The following is a 22,655-nucleotide window of genomic DNA, read 5'->3' on the forward strand; positions in this document are numbered from 1 at the left end:
CTAGTTAAAATCGGATACATTGTATAGGCCTAATGAGCGATTGTGATTGCATGAAGTTGCTCTGCACCTTAACTGCTTAATTTGTTTGTAGACCTATTTAATGAAGAGCCAGCTTTGTGTAGTAGGCATACGTGCTGAAATTGGAACGAAGCTAGGAAATCTGTGTACAAATCTCAGAAATATAATACCCCAAAATTTGCCTCGTTAAAATACACTTACAGTGGCCTAACCGAGTCTTGCCTGTTGGGGTTGTCGTCAACCATTAATAATGGGATACTGTGACAGCTATTCAAAGCTCAGCCCTCATTTGACCCTGGTTAGCTTTTGGGGGTCATCATTGAAATGAGCTGCTAGTGGGTAGTAGACTCGTAGACGATCATCTAACCTAGACAATGCCTTACTTCCATGTAGTAAGCGGTCACCTTATATGGTAAGGATGTAGCCTATAGGCATGTGATATGTTACCAATGCCGCCAATCAAATTCTCGTTAAGACAGGATCTATGTTGTGAGCACATTGTGCTTGTGTCAAAGGCAACCCACACACGCCACAATGGCAGGTTAAATAGGCTGTTGAATTCTGATCACATGACTGCTGTGGAAGCCCGAAAGCCCATAGTGAAAATGCAGTGGACCTCCTGGCAAGATGGTATCAAGGCACCTGTGAATGTATACACGGAATCCACTCTCTCAAAATGGGAGCTAGTAAAACAACTGCAGCTCTGCTTCTATCCCATTTGTGTGCTCGCCGTGCTGCATCATTTATACCACCTCATTTAATCCATTTAGTCTTGTTTTACGTTCAGGCCAGCTGATTTATACAACTGGCCTGTGCTGACTTCAGTCCAATCTTGTCCTCCTGCAAGGGTTTTCCATCTTCTTCTTCCAGGAGCTGAAGGAAAACTTTGCTCATATTTGTGTCAGCTAGCCAGCTGCATACTGGTCTTGATGTACAATCCAGAAATGTTAGGCTCGGTCTATGGTCTTATTTGGATTTTATGTGTGAAGGATCAATACCTGGAAGTGGTATTCTGTCTCTCACTCCCTCTTTCTCTCTTGTGCGCTCTCTCTGAGGACATCTTACCTCCTCTTTTATCCTGTCTGTGTTCCAACACCAGTCAAAGCGAAAACAAGAGAGGGCTTGTCCATTTTTAAACTACAACAAATTCCACACTGTGCCCCATTTCTCAACCAGGAGAGTGTCAGTGAAGGGATAGTCCATGGGCACTGCATGTCAAGACCTGTATATGTACAGTTGAAGTCGAAAGTTTATACATGCACCTTAGCCAAATACATTTAAACTCAGTTTTTCACAATTCCTGACATTTAATCCTAGTAAAAATGACCTGTCTTAGGTCAGTTAGGATCACCACTTTATTTTAAGAATGTGAAATGTCAGAGTAATAGTAAAGAGTGATTTATGTCAGCTTTTATTTCTTTCATCACATTCCCAGTGGGTCAGAAGTTTACATACACTCAATTAGTATTTTGTAGCATTGCCTTTAAATTGTTTAACTTGGGTCAAACGTTTCAGGTAGCCTTCCACAAGCTTCCCACAATAAGTTGGGTCAATTTTGGCCCATTCCTCCTGACAGAGCTGGTGTAACTGAGTCAGGTTTGTAGGCCTCCTTGCTCGCACATGCTTTTTCAGTTCTGCCCACAAATGTTCTATGGGATTGAGGTCAGGGCTTTGTGATGGCCACTCAAATACCTTGACTTTGTTGTCCTTAAGCCATTTTGCCACAACTTTGGAAGTATGCTTGGGGTCATTGTCCATTTGGAAGACCCATTTTAACTTCCTGATGTGTTGAGATGTTGCTTCAATATATCCACATAATTTCCCTACCTCATGAAGCCATCTATTTTGTGAAGTGCACCAGTCCCTCCAGCAGCAAAGCACCCCCACAACATGATGCTGCCACCCCCGTGCCTCACGGTTGATATGGTGTTCTTCGGCTTGCAAGCCTCCCCCTTCTTCCTCCAAACCTAATGATGGTCATTATGGCTAAACAGTTCTATTTTTGTTTAATCAGACCAGAGGACATTTCTCCAAAAAGTACTATCTTTGTCCCCATGTGCAGTTGCAGACCGTAGTCTGGCTTTTTTATGGCGGTTTTGGAGCTGTGGCTTCTTCCTTGCTGAGCGGCCTTTCAGGTTATGTCGATATAGGACTCGTTTTACTGTGGATATAGATATGTTTGTACCTGTTTCCTCCAGCATCTTCACAAGGTCCTTTGCTGTTGTTCTGGGATTGATTTTCACTTTTCGCACCAAAGTACGTTCATCTCTAGGAGACACAACGCGCCTCCTTCCTGAGCGGTATGACGGCTGCGTGGTCCCATGGTGTTTATATTTGTTTGTACAGATGAACACGGTACCTTCAGGTGTTTGGAAAATGCTCCCAAGGATGAACCAGACTTCTGGAGGTCTACTGATTTCTTTTGATTTTCCCATGATGTCAAGCAAAGAGGCACTGAGTTTGAAGGTAGGCCTTAAAATACATGCACAGGTACACCTCCAATTGACTCAAATGGTGTCAATTAGCCTATCAGAAGCTTCTAAAGCCATGACATCATATTCTGGAATTTTCCAAGCTGTTGAAAGGCACAGTCAATTTAGCGTGTGTAAACTTCTGACCCACTGGAATTGTGATACAGTGAAGTAGTCTGTTTATTGTTGGAAAAATGACTAAGTAGATGTCCTAACCGACTTGCCAAAACTATAGTTTGGTAACAAGACATGTGTGGAGTGGTTGAAACACTTAGGTTGGAGTCATTAAAACTCGTTTACATCTTACGACTTCAACAGTACCTTCCAAAATCTCCTGTGTGTTTCTATGGGCAGGTAACTTTTTCTAACACAAAACATGAGCATTAGCAGTAGCTTTTGAGCATCTCATTTGAGTCTTTTCAATCTAGCCTAGAAGCAGCTTCAGTTACAATGTCGGCACAATGATATTATGCTTATACAATACTCTGGAACACAAAAACCTTATCAGTTGGCATCTGTGTGGTAAAATGAAATATACACCTTATTTAAAGCAGTATTCCTTTAAGAGCAGAGGTTAGTCATCACTATGGCGAAGGGAGGGGCTTACGTCATTTTGCTGAAATGAAACTTAAGAGTATTTCCACGTAACTGTACCAAATCCCCAGTCACTATTATCCTTTTTCTCTGATCCGAAGAGGAGAACGAACAGTCAACAACATACTGCAGACTGAGGTGAGTAGAAAAATTAAGAGCTTTGCCTGGACAAGATTAGACACTAATAATAATAATAATAATAATAATAATAACTGTAAGTCGCTTTGGATAAAAGCGTCTGCTAAATGGCATATATTATTATTATTAGACACTAAACAAATGACAGCCCTAATTATTATCCTGTCTGCGTTTGACTCTCGTGATATGATATGTTAAAGAATGGTTAAAATAGTATAGTTTGACGTTACTACATGGGTTAATATCAGTGGCGGTCGGTGCCGTTTAAGATGATGGAGGACGATTAAAAAAAAAAGTTTAAATTATGAACATGGCCTTAATTCTATAACCACATATTGGATGACTGTTATTCATATTCCATTCACCCAGTTCAACATATCATTGATACTGTAGGTTTAGGCTCCTACATGATACTCAAATATTCCCTAAACCCAGTCTATGAATGAATTAAAATTTACCTGACAGCCAGTGACACATGGACAGCCATTCAATACATTGACACATTCAATACCACTTTGCACACTCTTGCTTGTATCTAGCTGATTTAGTGTGTAATTAGTTGTCCTACAGTTGCAAACGAGAGTTTCTATTGGACAAATTCAGGTATGTTCATCTCTGTTTCGTTCAGTTTGCTTCAGTTTTAGAAACGTTTTTCAACCGACTTGGCGGAATGAATAGAACCCTGATCACACATAAACACAGTTCACTTTAATAGCACATACAGCCACATACAAAAAGCTCGCTGTATTCCTTCTCACATCTACGCGCTCTCCTCCTCACCTTTTCCCTTCGTGTGTGGACTTCAATGCACAGCACATTAGCTGTCTGTGACAAATGAAAATACCTTTCCAAGACACAACTTCATATCATAACCGCTAACCGCTACACACAGCCTACATTATTCTCACCATATTACCTCAAGTAACGTCATAGTCAACATAGCTAATGGAACTAACGCATTAGTAAACCCGTTACAATCATGCAGTACAGTGAGCAGTTTAGCAGTTACACTGGCAGGCCTCAGTGGTAATAAATTATTAAAACCAAAAACTTACCTTGACTTGGAAGAGTTCCGGTGTTGGATAGTCATTGCCAGCTAGCTAAAATAGCTTCCCTCTGTTTGAGCCAGGTGTTTGAGTAGGCAAAACTATCTAGCTGCATTAGCTAGCTAAGTAAGTGAAAGTGGGGAAAAATAGAATATTGCAATCTCTCTCTTTTGCTTCTCCAATTTTTGAAGAAATTAATTTGTTCTAAACTGTTTAACGATTGTCTTTCTCGCACTTTGAGTCAACTACTCACTACATGTTATGCACTGCAGTGCTAGCTAGCTGTAGCTTATGCTTTCAGTACTAGACTCATTCTCTGATCCTTTGATTGGGTGGACAACATGTCAGTTCATGCTGGAGCAGCTCTGATAGGTTGGAGGACGTCCTCCGAAAGTCGTCATAATTTCTTTGGAAGCGGGTGAGAACCATGAGCCTCATAGGTTTTGTAATAAATCAATGTACCCAGAAGAGGATGGAGCTAGCTGTTCTCTGACTACACCATGGTGCTACCCTACAGAGTGCTGTTGAGGCTACTGTAGACCTTCATTGCGAAACAGTGTGATTAATCAGTTATTTTGTGATGTGAATATTTTTACTCTAGTTTTCTTTAAAAAGGATTAACTTCACTATTTTTATGAAATTCACTGAGGAGGATGGTCCTCCCCTTCTTCCTCTGAGGAGCCTCCACTGACTGATATTGATACATGAAAATAATAACATGTTTTTTGGCCTCTTTCAGCTATGGCTTCCTCCAACAGTCTCCTGTCTGAAGAGCAGTTCCAGTGCTCTATCTGTCTAGATGTGTTCACTGACCCAGTCTCCATCCCGTGTGGACACAACTTCTGCATGGCCTGTATCGGAGTGTACTGGAACGCTAACGGGCTATGCAAGTGTCCAGTGTGTCAAAAGGCTTTTGAACCGAGACCAGATCTCAGTGTCAATACTTTTATTTCTGAAATGGCCGCCCACGTCCGGAAGCTAGCTCCAGCTGACAGCACACTCAAACAGCACCCCGCCAAGCCTGGAGAAGTGGCCTGTGATGTCTGCACTGGGAGGAAGTTCATGGCCTTGAAGTCGTGCCTGGTTTGTCTGGCTTCTTACTGTGAGACTCACCTAGAGCCTCATCAGAGAGTTGCTTCCTTCAAGAAACACAAGCTAATTGACCCTGTGGAGAACCTGGATGACAGGGTGTGTGAGAAGCACCAACGACCCCTGGAGTTGTTCTGTAGGAGCGACCAGTCCTGTGTGTGTCAGTTCTGCACTGAGACAGACCACAAGTTCCACAAGACTGTCCCCATAGAGGAAGAGAGTGGAGTGAGGAAGAGTCTACTGTGGGAAACCAAGGGAAAAGTGCAGAGGATGATCAAGGACAGACTGCAGAAGGTGAAGCAGATGGAACACTCAATAGCACTCAGGAAGAGGGGTGCAGAGAGAGAGATAGAAGATAGCGTGCATGTCTTCACTACTCTGGTGCGCGCTATTGAGAATAGCCAGGCTGAGTTCATTGAGGAGATTGAGGTGAAACAGAAAGCAGCAGAGAGGCGTGCTGATGGGCTCATCAAAGAGCTGGAGCAGGAAATCACTGAACTACAAAGGAGACTCGCTGATCTGCAGAAGCTGTCAAACACAGAGGACCACCTCCACGTCCTCCAGAGCTCCCCATCGCTTTGCACCCTTCCATGCACCAAGGACTGGTCTGAGATCAGGGTTCACAGCGGTTTGTGGGTCGGGACCCTTAGGAGAGCTGTGTCTCAACTGGAGGAGACGCTTTATGAAGAGATTGAGAAGTTGTGTGAGACCGAGCTGGAGAGAATGCAGCAGTCAGCTGTGGATGTGACTCTGGACTCTGATACGGCAAATCCCAAACTAATTTTGTCTGAGGATGGGAAACAGGTGAAGCTAGGACACAGACAAAAGCTCTTCCTTGACAACCCAAAGAGGTTTGATCCTGTACCCTGTGTACTAGGAAATGAAGGCTTCGTCTCTGGGAGATTTTACTTTGAGGTGCAGGTGGAGGGGAAGACTAGGTGGGCTTTGGGAGTGGCCAGAGAGTCCATCAACAGGAAGGGGAATGTACGGCCCAGTCCTGTGAATGGATACTGGACTGTGGGGCTGATGAATGGGGATGAGTACATGGCTCACGCTGGGCCCAGTGTCCCTCTCTCTCTGTCAGAGGAACCTCAGAAGGTGGGGGTGTTTGTGGATTATGAGGAGGGGGAGGTCTCCTTTTATGATGTGGAGGCCGGGTCTCATATCTACTCTTTCACCGTCTGCACCTTCACTGAGAGACTCTACCCATACCTCTTTACAGGCGTAAATAAGGATGATAAAAACTCTGCCCCTTTGATCATTTGTCCGATCATGTCCGTCAATCAGTATGAGATTTCATCTCTCGATGATGCACCTTAGATTTCAGCAATTGAGTCAGCCAAGTGATTGTTGATACTTCTATACAGCTCTTCGAAAATGGTCACAGCATTGGAATGACACAGTGAGAAAGTTAGGTGTCTAATCAGGCGTGCAACTGACAATGTTTTTTTTTTTAGCTTTTCATTTAGATTGAATGGACAAAGTCCCCCTCATACAAAAACATATATTTTACCTCCACAATCATGTAGGAATTCATTATTATTTTGCCTATTTTTCTCTGTGGCATATATAAGTAACTGCCAAAATAAAGGAAACGCCAACATAGTGTCTTAATAGGGCGTTGGGCCACCACGAGCCAGAGCAGCTTCAATGCACCTCGGCATTGATTCTACAAGTGTCTGGAACTCAACTGGAGGAATGTGACACCATTCCATCATTTTGGGTTTTGTTGATGGTGGTGGAAAATACTGTCTCAGGCGTCGCTCCAGAATCTCCCGTAAGTGTTAAATTGGGTTGAGATCTGGTGACTGAGATGGCCATGTCATATGATTTACATTGTTTTCATGCTCATCAAACCATTCAGTGACCACTTGTGCCCTGTGGAGGGGGGCATAGGCATGGCAGCCAAAATAATGGCCTGCCCAGCATTTTTAATAATTTCCCTAAGCATGATGGGGATGTTAATTTGCTTAACTTGAGACTCAGAAATGACGCTGCCACGAGCATCACCGCAGATATTCAGATGAGAGAGATGCAAGACTTTGCTCTCACACAGTCACACACAGTATCTGTGCATGGGTTCACTTCACACTGTTCACAACGTAATAGCCACGGGACTAAAACAGCAGAGAAGTTGAGCCTCACACTTCAACGCTCTTAGTTGTTGCAGAAATGTACTCACTATGCCGTTTACTTTGTGCATCTACATCATATCGCTGAGTCTACCTTTAATTAGCTCAGGAACCACACCTGTGTAGAAGCACCTGCTTTCAATATGTTTCATATCCCTTATTTACTCAAGTATTTTGGCAGTTACCTTGATATTAATTTCCTTGAAATGCGTAACAATGATATGTGTATAATCAATGGGCTACTGGAGAGGGAGTACTGCTCTGTATATTTTGGGGGGTACGTTTTGGGGTGAGGTGAAAGGTTTTGTTGGGCGTTTTTCTTCAAATAGAAAAAATAAATGTCACAGTGCTTTATGACAGTTTATACAGGTGCATCAGTTGGACTCTTTTTAAATCTTCCAAAGTGTACAAAGTCTTTGGTGGGAGAAGCTCTGCAACCTGCAGAGTATTGATGTTTGAAATGATGTTAACCGTAATCACACAGTCCTTTTAATGTTGGAATTTAGCAAAAAAAGGTTTTGAACGACAAATCAATGTCCTGTTATCAAATAAACATTCAGCACGTATTCTTATTTGGTGTTTATTCCCAGGGAGAAGGACTGCCCCCTCTCATTGAAGCCACAAAGTTCAAGGCCGACCACAGTACTGCAGGCAGTTTGCAGAAAACAGTATCCCCATTGTAGTGAATGGGAAGAAGGCAATATTCATGGTCAATCTTTGTGTACAAAAATAAAAAGATAAATACATTTGAAAACAGTCTTGGTACCAATAATTGCTTCTATTACACCAGATGTATGTCCTTGACCAATTATTTTAAGTTATTCTTTTTAATTCGCAGAATAAGTTTTTAGATGTAATGGCAGAATGCAGTACCCCGTTCGGCCTCCAACTTGAGATACTCAGTGAGAGGGGGCAGCACTGAGTTTGCCTGCAATGTCACTTCCTGGAGTAGCTCATGGAGTAGCCCACCTGAGATATCTTAACCAACTTCTTTGGCTTCAAATGTGAAGAATCGCATAGGTGGGAAACCAAGATTTCTGATGGCAGGCCTGGTCATAGCTAGATTTGTTTGATTCACATAGGTAGAGAATTTTAGCGTTTTAGCAAGACTAACCCTTTTCCCTAACCTTAACCTAATTCTACCAACCTACGGCGTTCATTTTCCTAGCCTGCTGCATAAATTATCCTAACTTGCTATGAAAAGTCACTTCTGCTAGTTAAAACTGGCAGACCTGCCTGGAGTGCAGTGTGAGTATCCACTAATAGTGCTTAAAATCCGCTATTGAGTCTTCACATAGGAATGAATGGTGTCACGTAATCAATGGCTTTGTCCATTCAGATATAAAGTCATTGGTTTATTCTCTTGTCCAGCCCAATTCCTATTAAATTAATTCTGAATAATATTTAGTATCCTTTTCATCATAAAATGGTCCTCCAACAACAACATCCATGGACTGTTTAGAGGAAAGGACTTCATTTTCATTAAGGAACACTGAGGACACGATTTGGTATGTTAGCAACACTATAGTATCTGTACTGTGTGTCAGATGGGCTCCATCAGAACCTTCATCACGTCTCCACAAGAATCAATAGAAGCAGAAGTGCAGCACTTGTGTTAAATATATACATTTTTTTTATCTTAACAGACAATTGTTTTAGTTTTAAAAAAGTGTATTGCTGCTGTGTTTCCCCTGTCATTGTATACCTCAGTTTGGCTTCTATTGGTTGCATTTGGCAGTTTTAGTCTGTTGCTTTGGGGCCCTTTCTTCCCCATCTGGTGAGTCATCTGGGGGAATCTGCTTCAACTGCACTCTTAAAGTCCTCATAGACCCAGCCAGGCAGATAGACATGTCTGGGTCTGGAGATCTTGCTGAGCGGGGCAGATCAATGTTTCTTTATCTGCAACTGAGTGAAAGTGCAGCTCTTTCGGGTTCCAAGAAACCATTTCCATATTGTTGATCAATTCCTGTCTCGCGTGAAAACATCGAGACATCCGTCAACAAGCAGAGAGATGCCACGGTGCCTTTATGTATAGGCACAATCAGGAATTTAATTAATGTGATTTTCTCTCTAATGTATCTTTAGTAGTAATGCCAGTCTTGCAATAGCGGAGATGTTACGGAAATTGAGCTCTATTGACTTGTGTGTGTGGCTCTATCGCAAGTTGACCAGATCCATTGTCTCTTCTCGTCCACAGTACAGCACAAACAGTAGTAATGTATCTATTGCACATATGCTGTGAGTGTAATCGCACACACTCTATTCCACTATTAGGCATTATTAATTAGGTATAGTCACTTTTGTAGTGACAATCTAGGGAAGTTGATTGTGCTCTTGTTGGCGGCTGTTTGTTTGAATGAAAAATGTTACTGTGTCTAATTGGTTGGCTGCTTTGGAAAGTGTTCTATTCCACCCCTCTTATTAGGCATTGACCAGTTACAGCTGTGCTTGTCAGGGAGTGCTAATGCGCTTGGCAGCAGCAGGTGTGTGTGCTATAATGAGCTACTGTTGAAATTTAAAAGGAGACGTGAAAAGTTTCATAAAATAATCTTCATTCAAGCTCCGCTGTCAATACATTGAGGCTTTTCTAAGGTATGATGCCAGTCATGTGTTTACTCTAGTGCTTTTCTCAGACCCAAACACGCTTACGTAGTGACTGTGTGTGGCCTAGACTCTCCTGACTACCACTGTTATGCAGTGTCCGCGGTTGTAAGACCAAACGATTTATACTGCAGGTCGGGAGTGTCGTTTACTGTCTCTTGCGGCATAGCTGTGTGATTTATCTAGCTAGCCAGACTGCTTCATTTTCTGAAAGCTGCTGTTAAATCCCCCCCCCCCCCCCCCAAAGAATCTGCTTTCGTAAGGACATCTCCATTAGCCCCGGATTGGATTAGCTCCAAAATGGTTCACCTAAAGAAGCTTCCCAAAGACCAGTCTCTGTCCATCTATTTCCAAGCACACACCCAATTCCTGCCTCTTCCTATCCCTTCCCAAATCACATTCACCATTCTGTTTCGAACAGCCCCAGTGAAATCTACTATACTGGGTTATGTGGGGGATGGCCTAGAAAAAGTGGTTTCTGTAGAACTGCAGGATGGTGGACTACAGTCTGCAGACTTGGAGCATTTCTCACTCTCGGGGGTGGTACTGACCGAGCGACAGAAGCAATAAATACTGTCTCACAACAGAGCTTTGGCACAGCAAGCTGATGGCATCGTTAGAGGATCTGGCCGCACACCAACACTGTGTTAACTTAAGACTGACCTGAAGTTTATAAATAGTGTGTGCAACTGCCAACAGAGGATGGAATTAGTATAACTGAGAAGCGCCTTAAATAAAAATCTGATTTTATTCGTCACGTACACAGTTTTACAGAAGGCATAAAAGGTGAAGTGCTTGTGCTAGTTCCCACAACATTGCAATTTGATAATCAAAAGTAATAAGAGTTATCAAAAATAACCAGTAGTAGAAGAAGTAGTATGCTTAGTAGTAGTAGTAGTAGTAGTAAGACATGTACACAATAGGATATACAGTAGGGGAGAGTGGGGTAAGATGAGCCATCCTTGTCTCTCGGAAACCATACACAAAATTAATCATTTGACCAAATATTTAGCAAGAGGTCACAATTTCATGGACTCTGAAGGAGGAAACCACATGGGAAAAGTGGTAAGCAAGTTAGGTGAGAAAAACAACAGATTTTCAAGTCAACTTAATTGAATGTGTTAAACGGTTTCATGATGCTTGTATCTACATTTTTGATCATTTTAAGAGTGTTCTATACATCAGTTGGGATCTCTATAAGCTTCAATATGAGGTCCTAAACCAAGTATGAAAGAGCATCCTTGTATCTGTCTGGGGTAATATAGTCAAAATGTTTGCCTTTGGGTAAGTTGAGCCAATGCCCAGTTTTTCCTTCCCGGGCATTATGGGATATGAGGTAACAGGGCCTGCCCTATGTTAAATGAAAGTACAAAGTGTTAGGTGTTAAGCCCATGTTAAAATATGATTAAAAGGCCAAAAGGGTGATTGTGTTTAAAGATAGACGTTGTTTTAAAGAGAGAGTGGTAATATTTCATTCAGTACAGAAATTTGCCCTCAGCTGAACTTGTGACACAATAACACTTAAAAAAAATATTATCAAGCAATGTTTTTAAAACTAATGTTTACAAGAATTGGGATAATTTCCAGGAATACACACCATCCTGAAATATACACTACCATTCGCAAGTTTGGGGTCATGTAGAAATGTCCTTGTTTGTTAAAGAAAATCTATTTTTTTCCCAAATTGATCAGAAATACAGTTGTAGACATGGTTAATGTTGTAAATGACTATTGTAGCTGGAAACGGCTGATTTTGAATAGAATATCTACGTTGGCGTACAGAAGCCCATTACCCATCACTCCTGTGTTCCAATAGCAAGTTGTGTTAGCTACTCTAAGTTTATAATTTTAAAAGGCTAATTGATCATTAGAAAACCCCTTTGAAATTATATTAGCACAACTGAAAACTGTTGTTCTGATTTAAAGAAGCAATAAAAATGTCCTTCGTTAGACTAGTTGAGTATCTGGAGCATCAGCATTTGTGGGTTTGATTACAGGCTCAAAATGGCTAGTCAAATACCTTTCTTCTGAAACTCATCAGTCTATTTCTGTTCTGAGAAATTAAGGCTATTCCATGCAAGAAATTGCCAAGAAACTGAAGATCTCGTACAACTCTGTGTACTACTCCCTTCACAGAACAGCACAAACTGTCTCTAACCAGAATTGAAAGAGGAGTGGGAGGACCCCGTGCACAACTGAGCAAGAGGACAAGTACATTAGTGTCTAGTTTGAGAAACAGATGCCTCACAAGTCCTCAACTGGCAGCTTCATTAAATTGTACACGCAAAACACCACACAGTGAAGAGGTGACTCCAGGATGCTGTACTGCTAGGCAGAGTTGCAAAGAAAAAGCCATATCTCAGACTGGCCAATAAAAATAAATGTTTAAGATGGGTAAAAGAACACAGACACTGGACAGAGGAACTCTGCCTAGAAGGCCAGCATCCTGGAGTCGCCTCTTCACTGTTGACGTTGTACTATTTAATGAAGCTGCCAGTTGAGGAGAAGCAGTTTCCAGTTTGTATGACAGGTTAGGCTACATGTGAAAGTAATGTGATTATTTTGTGTGCTTGTGAAATACGCAAATACAATTTCAACATACAGGGTATGTGCATGTATTATTATTATTATTATTATTATTATTATTATTATTATTAGTGAAAGGTCCAACTGACTGCAAACTTGTTTCGTGCACGTTTAACTTACGCATTTTATGAATGAAATTGCAAACTGTTTAAAGCAGATCTTCTTATTAAACTCTATGACCAAGGCTGTGACAGGTCCCAGTGTCCTTTGCAGTCATTAGAGCCGTACAGATGGGGGAATTGGCTTATGTTTAAAAGTACCACCCGGGTCAAGGACTGTTGACAGCTAGCCAGCTGTTCGGGTAGCATTTATTGGGGATTCTACTAGGCCATTTTCGAATACCTCAGAAATAAACCTGTCCTTCCTTGAGTCATGGATTGGTAAGTAATAGGGTGGTGACATTGGCTTACACCCATCCAATTGCTTATTGATGTGTGTTTACCTCAAGCAAGGAAGGATCCATTTCGGAATTATTTGAACTGGAGCCTATAGTTTAATGTCCTCTTATTTCTTTCAGCTTCCTGTTGGTGTTTTCCTGTCTCATCCTCTCTGTTTTCGCTACCATCAATGAGTTCAAGAACAGTTCTGAGACTGCCTTGTACATTCTGGTATGTATGTGGTGGTTTGCTCTGAAAAGTACTGTGCTCTGTCCATGGTTTCCGCGCTCGTTTTATGCTCAAGACGGCAAAGTATGCCGCAATCAAATATGTGCAATATGTATTTTTAAATCCAACGTAATCCTAAAATGAATTATGTTCTCTCGGGTTCATATCTCTCACATTTATAGCCACTCATATCTTTTATGTCACTTATCTTTTTTTGGAATCTTAAGTAGTTCCCAAGTGCTACTCTAGCCATCTGGTTGTGTTGCGCATGGTACTGCACTATGATAAGATTTGGGGTGTAGTGGCAGTATAATATGTCTGTGATTTGATGTCACAGGAAATGGGGAAGTGTGTGGTCATACATACATCCCCCCCAAAAACAGGTTCTGGGCAAGGATGTACAGAAGTACTTGAAAAGAACAAAGGCCCACACAATGAATTTGCTCCCAATTACCACAGGAAATAGTGACCATCGTGGTGTTTGGAGTTGAGTACATTGTGAGGATATGGGCGGCGGGCTGTTGCTGTCGCTACAGAGGATGGATGGGAAGGCTGAAATTCGCCCGCAAGCCTTTCTGTGTTATCGGTGAGAACAGAAAGACTTTCTTCTTCTTCTACCTCTCTCTTTTCAGGATGTTTCTTCTGTTCTGGCTTACAACTCCCCTGTCCTGGTCTTCTCTCATCTTTCTCCTTTCTCATCACTCTCTCCTTCTACCTCTCTCTTTTCAGGATGTTTCTTCTGTTCTGGCTTACAACTCCCCTGTCCTGGTCTTCTCTCATCTTTCTCCTTTCTCATCACTCTCTCCTTCTACCTCTCTCTTTTCAGGATGTTTCTTCTGTTCTGGCTTACAACTCCCCTGTCCTGGTCTTCTCTCATCTTTCTCCTTTCTCATCACTCTCTCCTTCTACCTCTCTCTTTTCAGGATGTTTCTTCTGTTCTGGCTTACAACTCCCCTGTCCTGGTCTTCTCTCGTCTTTCTCATCACGCTCTTCTTCTACCTCTCTCTTTTCAGGATGTTTCTTCTGTTCTGGCGTACAACTCCCCTGTCCTGGTCTTCTCTCATCTTTCTCCTTTCTCATCACTCTCTCCTTCTACCTCTCTCTTTTCAGGATGTTTCTTCTGTTCTGGCTTACAACTCCTCTGTCCTGGTCTTCTCTCGTCTTTCTCATCACTCTCTCCTTTTATCTCTCTCTTTTCAGGATGTTTCTTCTGTTCTGGCTTACAACTCCCCTGTCCTGGTCTTCTCTCGTCTTTCTCATCACTCTCTCCTTCTACCTCTCTCTTTTCAGGATGTTTCTTCTGTTCTGGCTTACAACTCCTCTGTCCTGGTCTTCTCTCGTCTTTCTCATCACTCTCTCCTTTTATCTCTCTCTTCCTCCGACATTGCTGTTCTCATTTCCATAAAAATAAGCTTTATTCACATAAAACACTTCTTTTTTTTTTAAACAAAAATTACTTTTTTATTTCTAAGGGTAGTCGGTTTCTCTCAAGTCTCCCATACCTTATGTAAGAAAAGGAAAAGCTAACATCAACATTCAACACAGCCTTGTTTTGGAACTACACCAGTTCACTAGTCACATTCTCTGAAGTCATTTTGTTCACTACCATGTTATTAAATAGCAACACCTGAATAGTGCCTCATGGGATTGTCATGTGGGGTCGGCCTCTCAGTGTTGGAGGATGTCAGTAATCATTGAACACTATCAACGCAATCTCAACAGTGTTTGGTGATGCTGGTTGCCATGGAAACCCCACTGACATTATGTGAATCCCCTTCCTTCCCCAGACATCGTGGGCTTGAGAGTGTGTGCGTGTGAGCGCATGGAACACCATTGACATGTTGTGAATATCCTTCCTCCTCTAGACATCATGGTCTTGATAGCATCTGTGTCGGTGCTGGCTGCTGGCTCCCAAGGAAATGTCTTCGCCACCTCTGCCATCCGCAGTCTCCGCTTCTTGCAGATCCTCCGCATGCTGCGGATGGACCGGCGCGGGGGCACCTGGAAACTTCTAGGATCAGTGGTCTATGCCCACAGCAAGGTGACCGCTAGAAAGGCCATATGTTTAGTTAGCCTCAGGAGCCCAGGTTTCTCACCTGCGAGATGAGATTTGGAAGGAAGGCTCTGCAAAATAAAAACAATCAAAAGCCTACGTAAGTGGCATTGGGTAGAAGTAAATGAATCTACAAATTTGAAAAAACTGTGTCTTCATGAATTTGATTACATAGTCCAGTCATAATCAGAAAAGGTGGATTTGGTGGATACAGATATTATTATGTATTATTTATGAAGGCTTTATGAATGTATACATACCATGAAGTGTTACCAAATTCTATATCTGATGCTCTGTTCCTCTTCTCCAGGAACTAATCACTGCTTGGTACATAGGCTTCCTCTGTCTCATCCTGGCTAGTTTCCTGGTGTACTCGGTCGAGAAAGATGACAACGACATGTTTGAGACCTATGCTGATGCCCTGTGGTGGGGGCTGGTAAGTTCAATCATATTTCCAAATTAGAAAGTGCACAAGGTATTGAATAGTATGTTTCTATTAGGACAGACTTACAGTTAGTTTTCCAATAATATACTTCCCTAATTTATCTGCAGTACCCAGCGAAATACATATCTAAAACTGAGCCATAACGTCACTTGTGAAAGTATAATGTATTGTCGTGGAATGGGGTCTTACCAGCTTTGGCGGACCACTGTATTATATAAGGTATGCATTACTGTAGGTGCTGTTGAAAATGCCTCTTCTTTCTCTAGATAACCCTGACCACCATAGGCTATGGGGATAAGTTCCCAAAGACCTGGAATGGACGTCTGCTGGCTGCAATGTTCAGTATGATAGGAGTGGCTTTCTTTGCGCTCCCAGCTGTAAGTTTGAGGGACATTTTAGGTGCTAATTCAAACCCTTATGGCGCAGAAGGCAACTTAATTTAACTGTATTATGTTTCTGAATATGAAGGAAATGTTAAACCTTTACTCACAGTTTTAGCCTTATGGTGCATGAACTCCAAAATTTATATTCCCGGAACATTTTGCAATGTTCTGTGTCATTAGTACATTTTAGAGTTGTTGTGCTCTTCAATTGTGCGCTTCTGCTTAGGCAAAACATGGCCGGGTACAACACTTGCATTTAAAACATTCCGATAACCATTATTATTATGCTTTAATCTGTTAGTCCTACATTCTAGTTTCAGATGTTCATATTCAAGAGGGTAGAGATATTCTGACAGTGTGTAATTTCTCTCTTTTATCCACACCTACTCACATGCGCAGGGTATCCTGGGGTCTGGTTTTGCTCTGAAGGTCCAGGAGCAGCACAGACAGAAGCATTTTGAGAAGCGACGCCAACCTGCTGCTGGGCTGATACAGGTGGCCAACACGCACCACCATTTAGTCTGGACACACCCACTGACACATTGTGTACCATTTTTACTTTATTTTAGATTTTTTTTACCAGGTTCTTTCTGACTGATTTGATTGAATTCTATATCACCCGTTGGGTCATTGAACATCCTCTGCATTATGACATTGTCTGCATCACTCGCAAATAACACCATCTGTCTCACAAATAGAATGCTTGGCGATTTTATGCTACGAATCTCGCTCGGACTGATCTGCTGTCGACGTGGGATTTTTATGAGGAGAACGTTTCTCTCCCAATGTACAGGTACAGATCATATCTGTTCTCTATACTTTATTTACAGTTTTATCCTGGAAATAAAATAACACTAACCAGTCTGGCTTTCCAATTTGAAGCTGAACTCTAATACCTTTCATTTTGAGATACTGCTGGGCTTTCAAAGCACAACTAATACAGGGCCTTCAGAAAGTATTCACACCCCTTGACTTTTTCCACATTTTTGTTGTTACAGCCTGAATTTTAAATTGAGATTTTGTGTCACCGGCCTACACACAAAACCCCATAAATGCCGAAGGGGAATTGTGTTTTTAGAAATGTTTACAAAATTGTATTAAAAATGAAAAGCTGTAATGTCTTGAGTCAATAAGTATTCAACCCGTTTGTTACGGCACGCCTAAATAAGTTCAGGAGTAAGAATGTGCTTAACAAGTCACGTAATAAGTTGCATGGACTCACTCTGTGTGCAATAATACCGTTTATAGAAAAGTCTGTGGTCGTACGCACATCCTTAAAAGCATAGGTGCTGGGCTAATGAAGAATACTAAAGAAGAAGAAGACCCGGACACTGTTAAAGCTCCCAATTCACCGCTTTCTTGACGTTTCCATCTGAAACGGATCTTCGTCAGGTCAAACAACCAAACTGAGTGCTCACTTCCCCAAATATACACAGTTCACCTCACATGACTATTACTCACATGATGCATGGTGTCTGTGGAAAACTCAATTCAAATCTAATCTAATTGTATTTGTCAGATCTGCCAAATTCAACAGTGAGATGCTTACTTACAAGCCCCTAACCAACATTGCAGCTTTAAGAAAAATATATATAGAAAAAAACGAATGAAATAAGAAATAAGTAAGAGATGAGAATAACAAATAATTAAAGAGCATCAGTAAATAACAATAGCGGGGCTATATACAGGGGGTACTGGTACAGAGTCAATGGGTGGGAGCACCAGTGTCAAGGTAATTGAGGTAAAATGTACAGTGGAGCAAAATTTGCAAATAATTTGCAAATAAATGCAAATAAATTCATTAAAAAATTCAACAATGTGATTTTCTGCATTTTTCCCCCTCATTTTGTCTGTCATAGTTGAAGTGTACCTATGATGAAAATTACAGGCCTTTTGAAGTGGGAGAACTTGCACAATTGGTGGCTGACTAAATACTTTTTTGCCCCACTGTAGGTAGAGTTATTAAAGTGACCATGCGTAGATAATAACAGAGAGTAGCAGAAGCGTAGAAGAGGGTTGGGGGAGGGGGGCAGGCAATGTAAATAGTCCGGGTTGCCATTTGATTAGCTATTCAGGAGTCTTATGGCTTGTGGGTAGCAGCTGTTAAGGAGCCTTTTGGTTGTAGACTTGGTGCTCCGGTACCGCTCGCTGTGTGGCAGCAGAGAGAACAGTAAATGACTTGCGTGACTGGAGTCTTCCTCTGACACCGCCTAGTATATAGGTCCTGGATGTCAGGAAACTTGGGCTCAGTGATGTACTGGGCCGTACGCACTACCCTCTTGTGCCTTACGGTCAGATGCAGAGCAGTTGCCATACTAGGTGGTGATGCAACCGGTCAGGATGCTCTCGATGGTGCAGCTGTAGAACTTTTTGAGGATCTGAGGACCCATTCCATGTAATGTGTATGCTTGTAATCATTAAGGACTGGGGAGTTTTTCAGGATAAAAAAATTAATGGAATGGAGCTAAGCACAGGCAAAATCCTAGAGGAAAAACTGGTTGTCTGCTTTCCGCCAGACACTGGGAGATGAATTCACCTTTCAGCAGGACAATAACCTTAAACACAAGGCCAAAACGACACTGGGGTTTCTTACCAAGAAGACAGTAGATGAGTGGCTGAGTTACAGTTTTGACTTAAATCTGCATGAAAATCTATGGCAAGACCTAAAAATGGTTGTCTAGCAACGATCAACAACAAATTTGAGAGAGCTTGAAGAATTTTGAAATAACAATGGGCAAATGTTGCACAATGCAGGTGTGGAAAGACTCACAGCTGTAATAGCTGTCAAAAGTGCTTCTACAAAGTATTGACTCAGGGGTGTAAACACTTACATAAATTTGATATTTCATTTGTTTTTTCATCTAAAATTTCAGTTTGCCATTATGGGTTGTTTGTTGTGTGTAGTTGATAGGTGAGAGAGAAAAAATATTGAATCCATTTTGAGCTCAGGCTGTAACACAACAAGATGAGGAATAAGTCAAGGACATATGAATGCTTTCTGAAGGCACTGTAGCTACTTTGAAAATGAATCATTCTGTTTACCTTCCAAGTCTGTTGGAATCAATGGGAAATGAATCTGCAGGCTGCAATATTTGGTTTTCTCCAAGCAGCTTTCTGCTTTTTATTTCATTTTAGAGCCACATACAGTGTTCTGTGCAGCAGTGTCTAAGGAATGGTTCTATTTTGAAACAGTATAATGTTAAGCTTCAATGCTCCAGACGAGAGGGCCACTGAACTTAAGAGGTCATTTGTTCTTTTTAGAAAGACATGCACTAGCCTTCCAGTGGGATGTATAAAAGATCATGAAAACCGTCTCATCTTCTCTCTCCAGACTCATACCCCCCCTCAATCAACTGGACCTCCTGAGGAATCTGAAGGCCAAATCCTTCAGCAGGTCTGACTATACTGTAGGAGGAGGATGATTATGTGAATGGAGAATTCTTTCTGTTGGGAGAATCTCACCTGAATGCATAGTCTCGTGGTGTCTCAGGGCTGCAGTAACTTACTGCTAATCACCCGATTTGAAGTCAGTGCCTTGACAACTCTGTTTCTCTTTTTTTCCCCCTTGCTACTTGACAGGTGCTTGCTTACCCAAATGCTAAGTCCTGATGATCTTCATGACATATAGCTACTGCTGTTGACTTTTTCAGATGTTCACCCTTGTCCTAACCTCTCTGACTTTAATAACCTAAATAATGCTGCCCGTTTTTGTCACGGAAATGCATGTGTGTGTGTGTGTCTCTGTGTGTCTCTGTGTGTGTCTCTGTGTGTGTCTTTTTTCATTTGTCTGGAAACAAAGGAAGGACTCTCAGACAGAAGCCTCCCCCAGGTCTGTTATTCAACCAGCCTTTGTTGTTTTACCACACACTTCTTCTACCCCCTTTTGGCTTTACTTCAATTCTGCTCAAAGCTGCTGAGGCACTCTTCTTGAGGGAGTGTGTGTGTGTGTGTGTGTGTGTGTGTGTGTGTGTGTGTGTGTGTGTGTGTGTGTGTGTGTGTGTGTGTGTGTGTGTGTGTGTGTGTGTGTGTGTGTGTGTGTGTGTGTGTGTGTGTGTGTGTGTGTGTGTGTCCCGGGGCAGAAAGGACTGAGGTTTTGATGAGTCTTGTTTTTTTTACAATGTGTGTCAGATATGGATGTACCTTTTTGATAAGATCCTCCTTCAAGAACAGTGGCCTTACATTTACCCACAGTGCCCTAGCTCAGGGGTTCCCACACTTTTTTTATTCAGGCCCCCCTTCCAGCATTGGGAACCTCCCCCCCCATCTATTTCTATGCGCACAGGCACCGTTTGTGACACAAACTGTTCACACACCTCTAAATGTGCAGGTTCAAAGCTTATTTTTCTGTAATTCTACACGTTTTGCCATGGGGTGCAGAGAGAATGTTGCAGTTTTGAAACTAATTTTCTTGTGGTGTCTAATGTGTATTCATGTGATATTTGAATGACTCAAACCTTACAATAACATCTATGGGCAAAAAAACCTAGCGAAAAAAGTTACCTAACATGGGCTAGTTGATCTGGACATTTCTGACAAGTTCGAAATACAGTCGCTTTCGAAGGTAGACACGAGAAGAGGAAAACTCATGATGCACAACCCAATTTCGAAATTGTACTTTGTCCATTCTACTATTACAACCTTCAAGATTAATTTGAAAGCGGGATGAATTCCTTAAATAGATCTACCGTACCAGTCAAAAGTTTGGACACATACTCATTCAAGGGTTTTTATTTTATTTTTACTACAATGAAATTATTACTATTTTTAATACAATGAAATAACACCCATGGAATCATGTTGTAACCCCAAAAGTTTTTTTTGTTTGTTTATAGTTAAGTAGCCACCCTTTACCTTGATGACAGCTTTGAACATGGTTGGCATTCTCTCAACCAGCTTCATGAGCTTGTCACCTGGAATGCATTTCAATTAACGGGTGTGTCTTGTTAAAAGTTAATTTGTGGAATTTATTTCCTTCTAAATGCTTTTGAGCCAATCACTTGCGTTGTGACAAGGTAGGGGTAGAATACAGAAGATAGCCCTATTTGGTAAAAGACCAAGTCCATATTATGTTAAGAACAGCTCAAGTAAGCAAAGAGAAACGACAGTCCATCATTACTTTCAGACATGAAGGTCTAGTGCAATTGCAAAAACCATCAAGCGCTATGATGAAACTGGCTCTCATGAGGACCGCCACAGGAAAGGAAGAACCAGAGTTACCTCTGCTGCAGAGGATACGTTCATTAGAGTTAACTGCACCTCACATTGCAGCCCAAAAATAAATGCTTCACAGAGTTCAAGTAACAGACACATCTCAACATCAATTGTTCAGAAGAGACTGCGTGAATCACCAATAAGAAGAAGATATTTTCTTAGACCAAGAAACACATGAAATGGACATAGACCAGTGGAAATCTGTCCTTTGGTCTGATGAGTCCAAATTTGAGATTTTTGGTTCCAACCGCCGTGTCTTTGTGAGACGCAGAGTAGGTGAACGGAGGATCTTGGCATGTGTGGTTTCCAACATGAAGCATGGAGGAGGAGGTGTGGGGGTGCTTTGCTGGTGACATTGTCATGATTTATTTAGAATTCAAGGCACACTTAACCAGCATGGCTACCACAGCATTCTCCAGCGATAGGCCATCCCATATGGTTTGTGCTTAGTGGGACTATCATTTGTATTTCAACAGGACAGTGACCCAAACACACCTCCAGGCTGCGTAAGGGCTATTTGACCAAGAAGGAGAGTAATGGAGTGCTGCATCAGATGACCTGACCTCCCCTCGATGGTTTGGGAGGAGTTGGACCACAGAGTGAAGTAAAAGCAGCCAACAAGTGCTCAGCATGTGTGGGAACTCCTTCAAGACTGTTGGAAAAGCATTCCTCGTGAAGCTGGTTGTGAGAATGCCAAGAGTGTGCAAAGCTGTCATCAAGGTAAAGGGTGGCTACTTTGAAGAATCTCAAATATTAAATATAATTTGATTTGTTTTTTGATTACTACATGATTCCATATGTGTCTTCACTAATGTAGAAAATAGTACACATTTTATTTTATTTGTATTTTATTTCACCTTCATTTAACCAGGTAGGCTAGTTGAGAACAAGTTCTCATTTACAACTGCGACCTGGCCAAGATAAAGCATAGCAGTGTGAACAGACAACAACACAGTTATACATGGAGGAAACAATAAACAAGTCAATAACACAGTAGAGAAAAAATAATAATAAAAAATATATATTTAAAAAATAGTCTATATACATTGTGTGCAAAGGGCATGAGGAGGTAGGCGAATAATTACAATTTTGCAGATTAACACTGGAGTGATAAATGATCAGATGGTCATGTGCAGGTAGAGATACTGGTGTGCAAAAGAGCAGAAAAGTAAATAAATATTTATATAAATAAATAGATAAATATTTTATATTTATCGATGGACTATGTACAGCTACAGCCATCGGTTAGCTCCTCAGATAGGAGATGTTGGTGAGGGAGATAA

General features: G+C 41.6%; 2 protein-coding genes across 5 annotated transcripts in view; both read left to right on the forward strand.

The window, feature by feature from the left end:
• The window catches only part of LOC124031858 (potassium voltage-gated channel subfamily KQT member 2-like), a 44,093-nt gene that overhangs the window by 1,148 nt on the left and 20,290 nt on the right, over positions 1 to 22,655 (forward strand). For 3 of the 4 annotated variants that reach the window (XM_046343627.1, XM_046343628.1, XM_046343629.1), the window contains exons 2-10: positions 13,193 to 13,283; positions 13,740 to 13,866; positions 15,146 to 15,321; positions 15,644 to 15,769; positions 16,045 to 16,155; positions 16,561 to 16,656; positions 16,860 to 16,954; positions 19,493 to 19,555; positions 19,961 to 19,990. In XM_046343627.1, the coding sequence (XP_046199583.1) occupies positions 13,193 to 13,283; positions 13,740 to 13,866; positions 15,146 to 15,321; positions 15,644 to 15,769; positions 16,045 to 16,155; positions 16,561 to 16,656; positions 16,860 to 16,954; positions 19,493 to 19,555; positions 19,961 to 19,990 (915 nt within the window). Of the gene's footprint in view, positions 1 to 13,192; positions 13,284 to 13,739; positions 13,867 to 15,145; positions 15,322 to 15,643; positions 15,770 to 16,044; positions 16,156 to 16,560; positions 16,657 to 16,859; positions 16,955 to 19,492; positions 19,556 to 19,740; positions 20,099 to 22,655 lie in introns of those variants that run through there. The other variant, XM_046343630.1, reaches the window with a different exon arrangement.
• On the forward strand, positions 3,065 to 8,054 carry LOC124031859 (E3 ubiquitin-protein ligase TRIM39-like). Its single transcript, XM_046343632.1, has 2 exons — positions 3,065 to 3,221; positions 5,007 to 8,054. Exon 2 carries the CDS (start codon positions 5,009 to 5,011, stop codon positions 6,674 to 6,676), a length of 1,668 nt encoding a protein of 555 aa, XP_046199588.1. The 5' UTR covers positions 3,065 to 3,221; positions 5,007 to 5,008; the 3' UTR covers positions 6,677 to 8,054.

Source organism: Oncorhynchus gorbuscha, linkage group LG03 (genome assembly GCF_021184085.1).
Source record: "Oncorhynchus gorbuscha isolate QuinsamMale2020 ecotype Even-year linkage group LG03, OgorEven_v1.0, whole genome shotgun sequence".
NCBI lineage: Eukaryota > Metazoa > Chordata > Actinopteri > Salmoniformes > Salmonidae > Oncorhynchus > Oncorhynchus gorbuscha.